Source organism: Salvelinus alpinus, chromosome 16, assembly GCF_045679555.1.
Source record: "Salvelinus alpinus chromosome 16, SLU_Salpinus.1, whole genome shotgun sequence".
Taxonomy (NCBI): domain Eukaryota; kingdom Metazoa; phylum Chordata; class Actinopteri; order Salmoniformes; family Salmonidae; genus Salvelinus; species Salvelinus alpinus.
The window spans coordinates 51426728-51441008 of record NC_092101.1 but is presented as its reverse complement, the minus strand read 5'-3'; the positions used below and the strand labels follow the sequence as shown (position 1 = coordinate 51441008).

At 47.0% G+C, this 14281-nt stretch overlaps 1 protein-coding gene across 8 annotated transcripts in view; it reads right to left on the bottom strand.

Moving 5' to 3' along the window:
* farp2 (FERM, RhoGEF and pleckstrin domain protein 2) overlaps positions 1-14281 on the bottom strand; it is a 97408-nt gene that overhangs the window by 21007 nt on the left and 62120 nt on the right. For 6 of the 8 annotated variants that reach the window (XR_011668380.1, XM_071346531.1, XM_071346533.1 and 3 more), the window contains 8 exons: positions 13828-13909; positions 13313-13550; positions 12456-12586; positions 10488-10556; positions 9351-9440; positions 7055-7137; positions 6673-6791; positions 4811-4974 (listed from right to left, as the gene is read on the bottom strand). Coding sequence is in view for 6 of the 8 variants with exons in the window: in XM_071346531.1 (XP_071202632.1) it covers positions 4811-4974; positions 6673-6791; positions 7055-7137; positions 9351-9440; positions 10488-10556; positions 12456-12586; positions 13313-13550; positions 13828-13909 (976 nt within the window). In the remaining 2 variants the exon portion in view is untranslated. The remainder of the gene's footprint in view (positions 1-4810; positions 4975-6672; positions 6792-7054; positions 7138-9350; positions 9441-10487; positions 10557-12455; positions 12587-13312; positions 13551-13827; positions 13910-14281) is intronic. The other 2 variants (XR_011668381.1, XM_071346532.1) reach the window with 1 other exon arrangement.

Below are 14281 nucleotides of genomic sequence, written 5' to 3'. Positions count from 1 at the left end.
GCAAAGCTGTCAAGGCAACGGGTGGCTATTTGAAGAATCTCAAATATAAAATATATTTTGATTTCATGAACCCTTTCTTGGTTACTATATGATTTCATATGTGTTATTTCATAGTTGTGATGTCTTCACTATTATTCTACAATGTAGAAAATAGTAAAAAATAAAGAAAAACCCTTCATTGAGTAGGTGTTCTAAAACCTTTGACCGGTAGTGAGTGAGTATATACAGTGGGGAGAACAAGTATTTGATACACTGCCGATTTTGCAGGTTTTCCTTCTTACAAAGCATGTAGAGGTCTGTACTTTTTATCATAGGTACACTTCAACTGTGAGAGACGGAATCTAAAACAAAAATCCAGGAAATCACATTGTATGATTTTTAAGTAATTAATTTGCATTTCATTGCATGACATAAGTATTTGATCACCTACCAACCAGTAAGAATTCCGGGTCTCACAGACCTGTTAGTTTATCTTTAAGAAGCCCTCCTGTTCTCCACTCATTACCTGTATTAACTGCACCTGTTTGAACTCGTTACCTGTATAAAAGACACCAGTCCACACACTCAATCAAACAGACTCCAACCTCTCCACAATGGCCAAGACCAGAGAGCTGTGTAAGGACATCAGGGATCAAATTGTAGACCTGCACAAGGCTGGGATGGGCTACAGGACAATAGGCAAGCAGCTTGGTGAGAAGGCAACAACTGTTGGCGCAATTATTATAAAATGGAAGAAGTTCAAGATGACGGTCAATCATCCTCGGTCTGGGGCTCCATGCAAGATCTCACCTCGTGGGGCATCAATGATCATAAGGAAGGTGAGGGATCAGCCCAGAACTACACGGCAGGACCTGGTCAATGACCTGAAGAGAGCTGGGACCACAGTCTCAAAGAAAACCATTAGTAACACACTACGCCGTCATGGATTAAAATCCTGCAGCGCATGCAAGGTCCCCCTGCTCAAGCCAGCGCATGCCCAGGCCCGTCTGAAGTTTGCCAATGACCATCTGGATGATGCAGAGGAGGAATGGGAGAAGGTCATGTGGTCTGATGAGACAAAAATAGAGCTTTTTGGTCTAAACTCCACTCGCCGTGTTTGGAGGAAGAAGAAGGATGAGTACAACCCCAAGAACACCATCCCAACCGTGAAGCATGGAGTTGGAAACATCATTCTTTGGGGATGCTTTTTTCAAAGGGGACAGGACGACTGCACCGTATTGAGGGGAGGATGGATGGGGCCATGTATCGCGAGATCTTGGCCAACAAGCTCCTTCCCTCAGTAAGAGCATTGAAGAAGGGTCGTGGCTGGGTCTTCCAGCATGACAACGACCCGAAACACACAGCCAGGGCAACTATGGAGTGGCTCCGTAAGAAGCATTTCAAGGTCCTGGAGTGGCCTAGCCAGTCTCCAGACCTGAACCCAATAGAAAATCTTTGGAGGGAGCTGAAAGTCCGTATTGCCCAGCGACAGCCCCGAAACCTGAAGGATCTGGAGAAGGTCTGTATGGAGGAGTGGGCCAAAATCCCTGCTGCAGTGTGTGCAAACCTGGTCAAGAACTACAGGAAACGTATGATCTCTGTAATTGCAAACAAAGGTTTCTGTACCAAATATTAAGTTCTGCTTTTCTGATGTATCAAATACTTATGTCATGCAATAAAATGCAAATTAATTACTTAAAAATCATACAATGTGATTTTCTGGATTTTTGTTTTAGATTCCGTCTCTCACAGTTGAAGTGTACCTATGATAAAAATTACAGACCTCTACATGCTTTGTAAGTAGGAAAACCTGCAAAATCGGCAGTGTATCAAATACTTGTTCTCCCCACTGTATATATATATATACATATACACACACTCACTAGACTATATATACAAACCATATACACACACTACATTAACACACCCACACAAAACACTACATACACACACGCAGACCGACAACAAACATTACACACACACTTTTACATTTTCTGCTGCTGCTCTGCTCTTTATTTTACTATTAATATGATCTATCCTGATGCCTAGTCACTTTACCCTGCCTTCATGTACATATCTACCTTATTAGTATCTATCCTGATGCATAGTCACTTTACCCTGCCTTCATGTACATATCTACCTTATTAGTATCTATCCTGATGCCTCGTCACTTTACCCTGCCTTCATGTACATATCTACCTCAAATACCTTATTATTATCTATCCTGATGCCTAGTCACTTTACCCTGCCTTCATGTACATATCTACCTCAAATACCTTATTAGTATCTATCCTGATGCCTAGTCACTTTACCCTGCCTTCATGTACATATCTACCTCAAATACCTTATTATTATCTATCCTGATGCCTAGTCACTTTACCCTGCCTTCATGTACATATCTACCTCAAATACCTTATTAGTATCTATCCTGATGCCTAGTCACTTTACCCTGCCTTCATGTACATATCTACCTTATTAGTATCTATCCTGATGCCTCGTCACTTTACCCTGCCTTCATGTACATATCTACCTCAAATACCTTATTATTATCTATCCTGATGCCTAGTCACTTTACCCTGCCTTCATGTACATATCTACCTCAAATACCTTATTAGTATCTATCCTGATGCCTAGTCACTTTACCCTGCCTTCATGTACATATCTACCTCAAATACCTTATTATTATCTATCCTGATGCCTAGTCACTTTACCCTGCCTTCATGTACACATCTACCTCAAATACCTTATTATTGTCTATCCTGATGTCTAGTCACTTCACCCTGCCTTCATGTACATATCTACCTCTGCACATTGATCTGGTACTGGTACTTCCTGTATATAGCTCCACATTGATCTGGTACTGGTACTTCCTGTATATAGCTCCACATTGATCTGGTACTTCCTGTATATAGCTCCACATTGATCTGGTACTCCCTGTATATAGCTCCACATTGATCTGGTACTGGTACTTCCTGTATATAGCTCCACATTGATCTGGTACTGGTACTTCCTGTATATAGCTCCACATTGATCTGGTACTCCCTGTATATAGCTCCACATTGATCTGGTACTGGTACTTCCTGTATATAGCTCCACATTGATCTGGTACTGGTACTTCCTGTATATAGCTCCACATTGATCTGGTACTCCCTGTATATAGCTCCACATTGATCTGGTACTCCCTGTATATAGCTCCACATTGATCTGGTACTGGTACTTCCTGTATATAGCTCCACATTGATCTGGTACTGGTACTCCCTGTATATAGCTCCACATTGATCTGGTACTGGTATCCACATTGATCTGGTACTGGTACTTCCTGTATATAGCTCCACATTGATCTGGTACTCCCTGTATATAGCTCCACATTGATCTGGTTCTCCCTGTATATAGCTCCACATTGACCTGGTACTGGTACTTCCTGTATATAGCTTCACATTGATCTGGTATTGGTACTTCCTGTATATAGCTCCATTCTTGTATATTTCATTTTATTCCTCGTGTTACTATTATAATTGTTTACTTTTTAACTCTGCATTGTTGGGAAGGGCTCATAAGTAAGCATTTCCCGGTAAAGTCTACACCCGTTGTAATCGGTGCAGGTGACCAATAACATTTTATTTATATGTGCCGCTAGACAATAACCGAAAAGTCTCTAAGATGAATCGCAGACAAGGTGAAACATATGTCGATGTGCCCTTGAGCAAGGCTCTTAATTGCTCCAGGGTCAGATGTTCTCCAGGGTCAGACTGTATAGTCTGATGCGGGATGAGTACTGTCTGCCACAGACACAACACAGAGAGGCCTGTCCCGTAGAGGCACAGACACAACACAGAGAGGCCTGCCCCATAGAGGCACAGACACAACACAGAGAGGCCTGTCCCGTAGAGCCACAGACACAACACAGAGAGGCCTGTCCCGTAGAGGCACAGACACAACACAGAGAAGCATGTCCCGTAGAGGCACAGACCCAACACAGAGAGGCCTGTCCCGTAGAGGCACAGACACAACACAGAGAGGCCTGTCCCGTAGAGCCACAGACACACACTATTTCGTGGGTGCTTATTTTTGTCCTATTTCACACATGTACAAGTGTGTGTGACCCTGGCCGTGATCCCACTCTCCAAGGGTGGGTAATGCAAAAAACGAATATCCAATTCACACATGTAGTAACACACACTTGTACATGTGTGAAATAGGACAAAAATAAGCACCCACGAAATAGTGTGTGTCTGTGGCTCTACGGGACAGGCCTCTCTGTGTTGTGTCTGTGGCTCTACGGGACAGGCCTCTCTGTGTTGGGTCTGTGGCTCTACGGGACAGGCCTCTCTGTGTTGGGTCTGTGCCTCTACGGGGCAGGCCTCTCTGTGTTGGGTCTGTGCCTCTACGGGACAGGCCTCTCTGTGTTGTGTCTGTGCCTCTACGGGACAGGCCTCTCTGTGTTGGGTCTGTGCCTCTACGGGACAGGCCTCTCTGTGTTGTGTCTGTGCCTCTATGGGGCAGGCCTCTCTGTGTTGTGTCTGTGCCTCTACGGGACAGGCCTCTCTGTGTTGGGTCTGTGCCTCTACGGGACAGGCCTCTCTGTGTTGGGTCTGTGCCTCTACGGGACAGGCCTCTCTGTGTTGTGTCTGTGCCTCTATGGGGCAGGCCTCTCTGTGTTGTGTCTGTGCCTCTACGGGACAGGCCTCTCTGTGTTGTGTCTGTGGCAGACAGTACTCATCCCGCATCAGACTATACAGTCATCAGAGAACCCACAAGCAGTAATGGAAGTCATCGGATGCGAAGTGTGTGTGTGTGTGTGTGTCTCTCTCTCTCTGTTTGTAGTCTCTACCTCCACAGCCAGGCTGTGATCTGACATGGACACGCTGGTGTTGCGATGCCAGCAGACATGCATGGTGCTGTTGGCACGGTGATGGGTCTGCTTATCCAGAGAGTTACGGGACGACGACATGTCATCCTCTGACTCCTGCTCCAGAGAAACCTCATCCGACGACCCTGAGGAAGGAGGGGAGGGGTTAGCTACATCTAAAGGGAGGGGGGTACAGTACATTTGTACAAAAGTCCACCCAATAGGAGCACCATCTGGCTCCAACAGTCCATGGATGCACCAGAAAATCCACTGACATAAGAATACACAACACGTATAGCGATGGTTTCAAACCCACAACAATATCCAGCCCACGAGGCTAGTTGGTTCCAACAATATCCAGCCTAAAGAGGCTAGTTGATTCCAACAATATCCAGCCCACGAGGCTAGTTGGTTCCAAGAATATCCAGCCCAAGAGGCTAGTTGGTTCCAACAATATCCAGCCCACGATGCTAGTTGGTTCGAACAATATCCAGCCCAAGAGGCTAGTTGGTTCCAACAATATCCAGCCCAAGAGGCTAGTTGGTTCCAACAATATCCAGCCCAAGAGGCTAGTTGGTTCCAACACTATCCAGCCCAAGAGGCTAGTTGGTTACAACACTATCCAGCCCAAGAGGCTAGTTGGTTCGAACAATATCCAGCCCAAGAGGCTAGTTGGTTCGAACAATATCCAGCCTAAAGAGGCTAGTTGATTCCAACAATATCCAGCCCAAGAGGCTAGTTGGTTCCAACAATATCCAGCCCACGAGGCTAGTTGGTTCCAACAATATCCAGCCCACGAGGCTAGTTGGTTCCAACAATATCCAGCCCAAGAGGCTAGTTGGTTCCAACAATATCCAGCCCACGAGGCTAGTTGGTTCCAACAATATCCAGCCCAAGAGGCTAGTTGGTTCCAACAATATCCAGCCCAAGAGGCTAGTTGGTTCCAACAATATCCAGCCCAAGAGGCTAGTTGGTTCCAACAATATCCAGCCCAAGAGGCTAGTTGGTTCCAACAATATCCAGCCCAAGACGCTAGTTGGTTCCACAACAAAAGGGGAAAAGACAATTTAAAAACATTATCACTATAAAAACAAAGAGGGATCTAATACTGTAGGCTACATCCAGGTGCATGCACAAGTACTATAGATCCTAACGATACACTACAGGGCGGGGTAATGCCGGGCGGGGTAATGCCGGGCGGGGTAATGCCGGGATCGCCACAGGGCGGGGTAATTCTATGTCTTACTGTTGGAGCGATCACAGAGAGGTGTAATTCTATGTCTTACTGTTGGAGCGATCACAGAGAGAGGTAATTCTATGTCTTACTGTTGGAGCGATCACAGAGAGAGGTAATTCTATGTCTTACTGTTGGAGCGATCACAGAGAGAGGTAATTCTATGTCTTACTGTTGGAGCGATCACAGAGAGAGGTAATTCTATGTCTTACTGTTGGAGCGATCACAGAGAGAGGTAATTCTATGTCTTACTGTTGGAGCGATCACAGAGAGAGGTAATTCTATGTCTTACTGTTGGAGCGATCACAGAGAGGTGTAATTCTATGTCTTACTGTTGGAGCGATCACAGAGAGGGGTAATTCTATGTCTTACTGTTGGAGCGATCACAGAGAGGTGTAATTCTGTCTTACTGTTGGAGCGATCACAGAGAGGGGTAATTCTATGTCTTACTGTTGGAGCGATCACAGAGAGGGGTAATTCTATGTCTTACTGTTGGAGCGATCACAGAGAGAGGTAATTCTATGTCTTACTGTTGGAGCGATCACAGAGAGGTGTAATTCTATGTCTTACTGTTGGAGCGATCACAGAGAGAGGTAATTCTATGTCTTACTGTTGGAGCGATCACACAGCCCTGGGTCCAGGAACAGGTCTGATTTCTCCTGACATTTCTTGGCCATCTCTATTGCCATGTTGAGATCCTCTATCCATTTCCCCATCTCCACCTTCGAGCTACAATCACATCCACACAGGGAGGTTATACAGGTCAGCTGATGAAGTGAAAAGGGTGGGTTTACGACTTTAATGACTTTAACCAACTCCTGTTCACAATTAAAATGAAGATTTTGCATTTGTCTTTAGATTAAAAAAGCATAACGTTTTCCTTGATCTTTGACAGTTCTGTGGCTGTGTGTGTGTGTGTGTGTGTGTGTGTGTGTGTGTGTGTGTGTGTGTGTGTGTGTGTGTGTGTGTGTGTGAAACTCCTGTGTGTTTACCTGGCTGCCACCACAATGGTCCTCTGGGCAGAGTAGATGGTGAAGCAGTGAGGGACAGACCACTCATTCTCACTCTCTTCCACCTAAGGATGGAAGGGAAGGGAGGGGGGGGGGGGGAGAAACACAGTAAGATGGTTGATCAGCAAAGATACGTTGGTCTTTTGGCCCCTACCACCAGCTCTCATGGGATTGGACAAGAGCAGCATGGGAACTTGAGGTATAACAGATCAAAGGAAGGCCTGTCAAAAGCTTCTCGGACTGGGGGGGTATCTAACCCCCGTCTGGCCTGGGGGGGGGGGTATCTACTGCACATCCGTCTGGCCTGGGGGGTGGGGTATCTACTGCACATCCGTCTGGCCTGGGGGGGGGTATCTACTGCACATCCGTCTGGCCTGGGGGGAGGGAATCTACTGCACATCCGTCTGGCCTGGGGGGAGGGAATCTACTGCACATCCGTCTGGCCTGGGGGTGTATCTACTGCACATCCGTCTGGCCTGGGGGGAGGGAATCTACTGCACATCCGTCTGGCCTGGGGGGAGGGTATCTACTGCACATCCGTCTGGCCTGGGGGGGGTATCTACTGCACATCCGCCTGGCCTGGGGGGGGGGGTAATCTACTGCACATCCGTCTGGCCTGGGGGGGGGGGGTAATCTACCGCACATCCGTCTGGCCTGGGGGGGTATCTACCACACATCCGTCTGTCCTGGGGGTATTTACATCTGGCATGTGGCATTCGGGGCAGCAGGTAGCCTAGTGGTTAGAGCATTGGACTTGTAACCCCCCCCCAGGCCAGATCGAATCCCAGAGCTGACAAGGCAGTTAACTAGGCCGTCATTGAAAATAAGAATTTGTTATTAATTGACTTGCCTAGTTAAATAAAGGTAAAATAAATAAAACATTATAACACAGCTTCTTTCTCCAATTCACAGACGACTCGTCAGAGCCCACATCTAAGCGTTGTTTTGTCTACACCAGCACGGGAGGGGGAGCAGGGCTGCGTGCCCTAGCCAACAGAACCCAGAGTACTCACCGGAGCATCCAAAACTATGAGCTGCGTCACAAGTGAAGAAGCAGAGACGCAGGTTAGACCAAAGCAGGGACCTCGAGGTCGTCTCACTGACCAACAAACTTGACCTCAGTCAAACCCCCACCCTGACCTCCAACTTCCCCCAACTCAACACAGTGCTACTCTTTATTATAGAACGCAATGGAAAAACCTCACACGTCTCCCTGCTCTGGTGTAAGATTTTATTAGCAGCAGTTTGTCACGGCGAGGTCAGGCTACCACAGCAACCTGAGGTCAGGCTACCACAGCAACCTGAGGTCAGGTTGTCACAGCTAGGTCAGGTTGTCACAGCTAGGTCAGGTTGTCACAGCGAGGTCAGGTTACCACAGCGAGGTCAGGTTACCACAGCGAGGTCAGGTTGTCACAGCTAGGTCAGGTTGTCACAGCTAGGTCAGGTTGTCACAGCTAGGTCAGGTTGTCACAGCTAGGTCAGGTTGTCACAGCTAAGTCAGGTTACCACAGCGAGGTCAGGTTACCACAGCGAGGTCAGGTTACCACAGCGAGGTCAGGTTACCACAGCTAGGTCAGGTTACCACAGCTAGGTCAGGTTACCACAGCTAGGTCAGGTTACCACAGCGAGGTCAGGTTACCACAGCGAGGTCAGGTTACCACAGCGAGGTCAGGTTACCACAGCGAGGTCAGGTTACCACAGCTAGGTCAGGTTACCACAGCTAGGTCAGGTTACCACAGCTAGGTCAGGTTACCACAGCTAGGTCAGGTTACCACAGCTAGGTCAGGTTACCACAGCTAGGTCAGGTTACCACAGCTAGGTCAGGTTACCACAGCGAGGTCAGGTTACCACAGCGAGGTCAGGTTACCACAGCTAGGTCAGGTTACCACAGCTAGGTCAGGTTACCACAGCTAGGTCAGGTTGTCACAGCTAGGTCAGGTTACCACAGCTAGGTCAGGTTACCACAGCTAGGTCAGGTTACCACAGCTAGGTCAGGTTACCACAGCTAGGTCAGGTTACCACAGCTAGGTCAGGTTACCACAGCTAGGTCAGGTTACCACAGCGAGGTCAGGTTACCACAGCTAGGTCAGGTTACCACAGCGAGGTCAGGTTACCACAGCGAGGTCAGGTTACCACAGCGAGGTCAGGTTACCACAGCGAGGTCAGGTTACCACAGCGAGGTCAGGTTACCACAGCGAAGTCAGGTTAACCTGAGGTCACGGCTAACGGTCAGGGGTCAACAGGGCAGGCTAACAAACGGCAGGCAGCTTATACTCACGATCATGCCGTGCAGAGGCAGCTGGCCGTGGACCTTGAACTGGTTTGTGGCCGTCACACCTTTACTCGTGTACAGGAGCTGGTCGGAGAACTGAGAGGAAAGACCGTACATAGTCCATGAGATACACCATGACATAACAATATTGTTATCCTAATTAGGGTTGTCATGATACCAGTAACCTAATGTTGCAGGCGTAAAATAAACTTCTGAAACTAGATCCCCCTACAAAAAACTGTTCAAGCAATCCTGTAAATGTGGAGGAGTGAATATGGAGCGTTTGAGAGCATCAAATCCATGATGCATTGTGGGTAAACAGTGACTGACTGACTGATCTACAAGTAATAATGAGTCGTTATTTATGATGAAAGGTGATTTGTAGATCAGTCAGTAGGCAGTCGCCTGCACTGTCAGCTGTAATGTCGAACAAGCCCGTTGTTAACGTCCAAAAACGGAAGCTACAGTCTCTTTCCATTTCCCTTGAAAACCGGAACATTCCGTTGCTGTGGACTCGGCAGAAGCTACGATAACAGTATGGCGATACTACGATACCATATTTTCGAATGGCAGAAAAGAACACCCAAAGCAGACTAAACTCTTTAGTCCGTTAAAAACCTACTGTATGTAACATATTGTGTGATATAGCTTGGGAAAATAAATGTGACTCTGGTGGTCAACACAAGGCTGTTTTTCTCTCCAACATCAGGACCGTTTTCCTCAAGAAATGAAGTCCACTTCATGTTGTTTCCTTTCCTTCCTTACCTCCTAGTATGGCAATACCGGTACCGTGACAACGCTAATCCTAATAGTTTATACTGAGGGAACCACTAACTGGCATGAAACATTACATATCTGAAGACCGAGAGGAAAGATACACATCAATATATTGAACCTTTATTTGTCCAGGTTTGTCTCATTGAGATCGTCTCCCTACTGGTTCATAACAGTGTAAAGTAAGTCACTCTGGATAAGAGCCTGCTAAAATGACTAAAATAAAAATAATACAGGAGACAGAGGAAAGACGGGAGGAGTCACGAGAAACTCACATTGTCTCAGTGATACTGATCATTTTCTCAGCTTGTATAAAAGATAGAAATCAAAAAACAAAGGGATTGTTGACACTGAAACACTGTTACTCACCAGGAAAAACATTCTTTGCTGCAGGCCTTTTTTGGTCAGCTTGTACAGACAACCCTCTCGAATGAACTCCTGAAAACCAGAAAAGTAGATATTTAAAAAATCAGCAAAAAAAAAAAAAAAAACATGTCCTCTCACTGTCAACTGCGTTTATTTTCAGCAAACTTAACATGTGTAAATATTTGTATGAACATAAGATTCAACAACTGAGACACAAGTTCCACAGACATGAAATGGAATAATGTGTCCCTGAACAAAGGGTGGGTCAAAATCTAAAGTAACAGTCAGTATCTGGTGTGGCCACCAGCTGCATTAAGTACTGCAGTGCATCTCCTCCTCATGGACTGCACCAGATTTGCCAGTTCTTGATGTGAGATGTTACCCCACTCTTCCACCAAGGCACCTGCAAGTTCCCGGGCATTTCTGGGGGGAATGGCCCTAGCCCTCACCCTCCGATCCAACAGGTTCCAGACGTGCTCAGTGGGATTGAGATCCGGGCTCTTCGCTGGCCATGGCAGAACACTGACATTCCTGTCTTGCAGGAAATCACGCACAGAACGAGCAGTATGGCTGGTGGCATTGTCATGCTGGAGGGTCATGTCAGGATGAGCCTGCAGGAAGGGTACAAACATGAGGGAGGGGGATGTCTTCCCTGTAACGCACAGCGTTGAGATTGCCTGCAATGACAACAAGCTCAGTTCGATGATGCTGTGACACACCGCCCCAGACCATGACGAACCCTCCACCTCCAAATCGATCCCGCTCCAGAGTACAGGCCTCGGTGTAATGCTCACTCCGACAATAAACACGAATCCGACCATCACCCCTGGTGGGAACAAAAACAAAACCGCGACTCATCAGTGAAGAGCACTTTTGCTAGTCCTGTCTGGTCCAGCAACGGTGGGTTTGTGCCCATAGGCGACGTTGTTGCCGGTGATGTCTGGTGAGGACCTGCCTTACAACAAGCCTACAAGCCCTCAGTTCACCCTCTCTCAGCCTATTGCGGACAGTCTGAGCACGGATGGAGGGATTGTGGGTTCCTGGTGAAACTGGGGCAGTTGCTGTTGCCATCCTGTACCTGTCCAGCAGATGTGATGTTCGGATGTACCGATCCTGTGCAGGTGTTGTTACACGTGGTCTGCCACTGCGAAGACGATCAGTTGTCCGTCCTGTCTCCCTGTAGCGCCGTCTTAGGCGTCTCACAGTATGGACATTGCAATTTATTGCCCTGGCCACATCTGCAGTCCTCATGCCTCCTTGCAGCATGCCTAAGTCACATTCACGCAGATGAGCAGGGACCCTGGGCATCTTTCTTTTGGTGTTTTTCAGAGTCAGTAGAAAGGTCTCTTTAGTGTCCTAAGTTTTCATACCTGACCTTAATTGCCTACCGTCTGTAAGCTGTTAGTGTCTTAACGACCGTTTGCATGTTCATTAATGGTTTATGGTTCATTGAACAAGCATGGGAAACAGTGTTTAAACCCTTTACAAAGAAGATATGTGAAGTTATTTAGATTTTTTCGAATTATCTTTGAAAGACAGGGTCCTGAAAAAGGGAAGTTTATTTTTTGCTGAGTTTATTATCATCCTGCATCGCCCCAGTCTACCTCCCCTGAATACTGCTCTCACCCTGACCACTGATGGAAAAATAGTTCTACTTTATTTGTGAGTGCGGTACGTCTTCAAAGCAGTCAGATTACTCCTGCTACAGCACCCAAAGACTCATTCACCCTACAGAACTTAGTAAGAGTTGAGCATATTGTGCATTTTGTGCAGTGATGTAGTCAAGTCACTAAGTGTTCAAGTCTCCAGCGTTTGTTCAAGTCTATCTCCTGGACTTGAGTACTACAGTACTGGTGCCCAGTCTCCCTCTACGAGGTACTAGACTCACCCCTGCCGGGCGCAGTGAGGTTCTACGAGGTACTAGACTCACCCTGCCGGGCGCAGTGAGGTTCTACGAGGTACTAGACTCACCCTGCCGGGCGCAGTGAGGTTCTCGATGCCGATCAGGTCTCTCTGGAGCTCAGACAGCTTCTGGAAGTTCTCCAGGCGGATCAAACTACTCTGGAGCTGAGTGGCCATCTCTGCCACCTCCTTCAGGGCCTCTGTAGACAAGGAGGGAGAAAGGGATAAGGGTACATACAGGAGGGGAAAGAATCCATACAGGAGGGTTGAGGATCCATAACAGGAGGGATACAAACATCAGGGAATATGACAAGATGGTGGCTGCTTAGCTCGGGCCCATGATTACCAACCCATTCTGAACATTTTCTCCCTGCTGAACATTACCCAGGTCTCTTAAGCAGAAACGAGCAGGAGGGCTAGGTATCTGAATCATAGAAATATAATCCATATAAAAAGGATTGGCACCTCTAACCCTGGCAATTTGACTGGTAAACTCACAGGTACACTCGCAATGGCTGCCAGTCCACCCATTATGCCATCTTTAACTTAAGGGCACGCCCATTCTCTGGATTCTATTACTATGATCTGACTGTCAATGTGACAGCTCTATTGTCCTCAGAGGAACCTCCCACCCATCAGCCACATAGCGTTCTCAATGTGACAGCTCAGAGGAACCTCCCACCCATCAGCCAATTAGCATTCTCAATGTGACAGATCAGAGGAACCTCCCACCCATCAGCATTCTCAATGTGACATCTCAGAGGGATCTCCCACCCATCAGCCAGCACTATGGTCCCCTGAGGAACCTCCCACCCATCAGCCACGTAGCGTTCTCAAAGTGACAGCTCAGAGGAACCTCCCACCCATCAGCCAGCACTGTGGTCCCCTGAGGAATCTCCCACCCATCAGCCACGTATCGTTCTCACCTCTGCAGTTGTTGTGGTCGAGGTGGTCTGGGCTGTAGTGTTTACACAGTCTCTCTAGGATCAGTTTGTAGTGCATGAGGCGCTGGATGGGCTTCAGCAGGAACGTGTTGAGAGGCAGGTAACACACCTTCTGAAGCTCAAACTCCTTATACACCGTCTCCAGCTTCTTCAGGCGCTTGGTGGCCTTCTCCAGCTCGGTCAGCACCTCGTCGTGTTTCTGCAGGTAGCTGGTAAACACCTGAGGAGAGAAGCAGGAAGAACAAGCGCAAAGCAGGGATCCCTTTATAAAAACACACTAATGGTCTGAGTTAGTGTGGACACCGTGTTAAAAATCACTTCCCTTTCCAAACTTGACGTAAACAGATGCAGTACTAAGCTTACACATGACAATGGAGTTAAAACGGTTTATCCCATCACTTTCCATCCCTGTGTTGTACAGCAGCAGTCTCCCATCGGACTATAGTGTGTAGTAGTAGTAACCCGTCTGAACAACCAGGTGGTGAGTCCAGGCTCACCTTGAGAGCACACATGTTCCTCAGCATGACGTCTCCAATCCTCTGGAAGTCTCCCTTCACATGAGCGTTAGAGCGCCCCTCCCTGGTCACAAACAAACCACCCAAAAAATAAATACTTTTTACTACATACTGTAGCTTTGGCAGAAAAAAGAAGAAAAAAAGTCTCATTTTTTAAAAATTTAAATAGATTTGCTGCGTTCCATCTTTCAGTGTTGCCGTACTCTTCCCTTTGTCAGAAGGCTTAGTATAACATAGATCTTCTCATTTGATAAGATTACCACAGCATTAGTCTAATGTTTTACATATGTAGATTATCACAGCATTAGTCTGTTTTACATATGTAGATTACCACAGCATTAGTCTAATGTTTTACATATGTAGATTACCACAGCATTAGTCTAATGTTTTACATATGTAGATTACCACAGTATTAGTCTAATGTTTTACATATGTA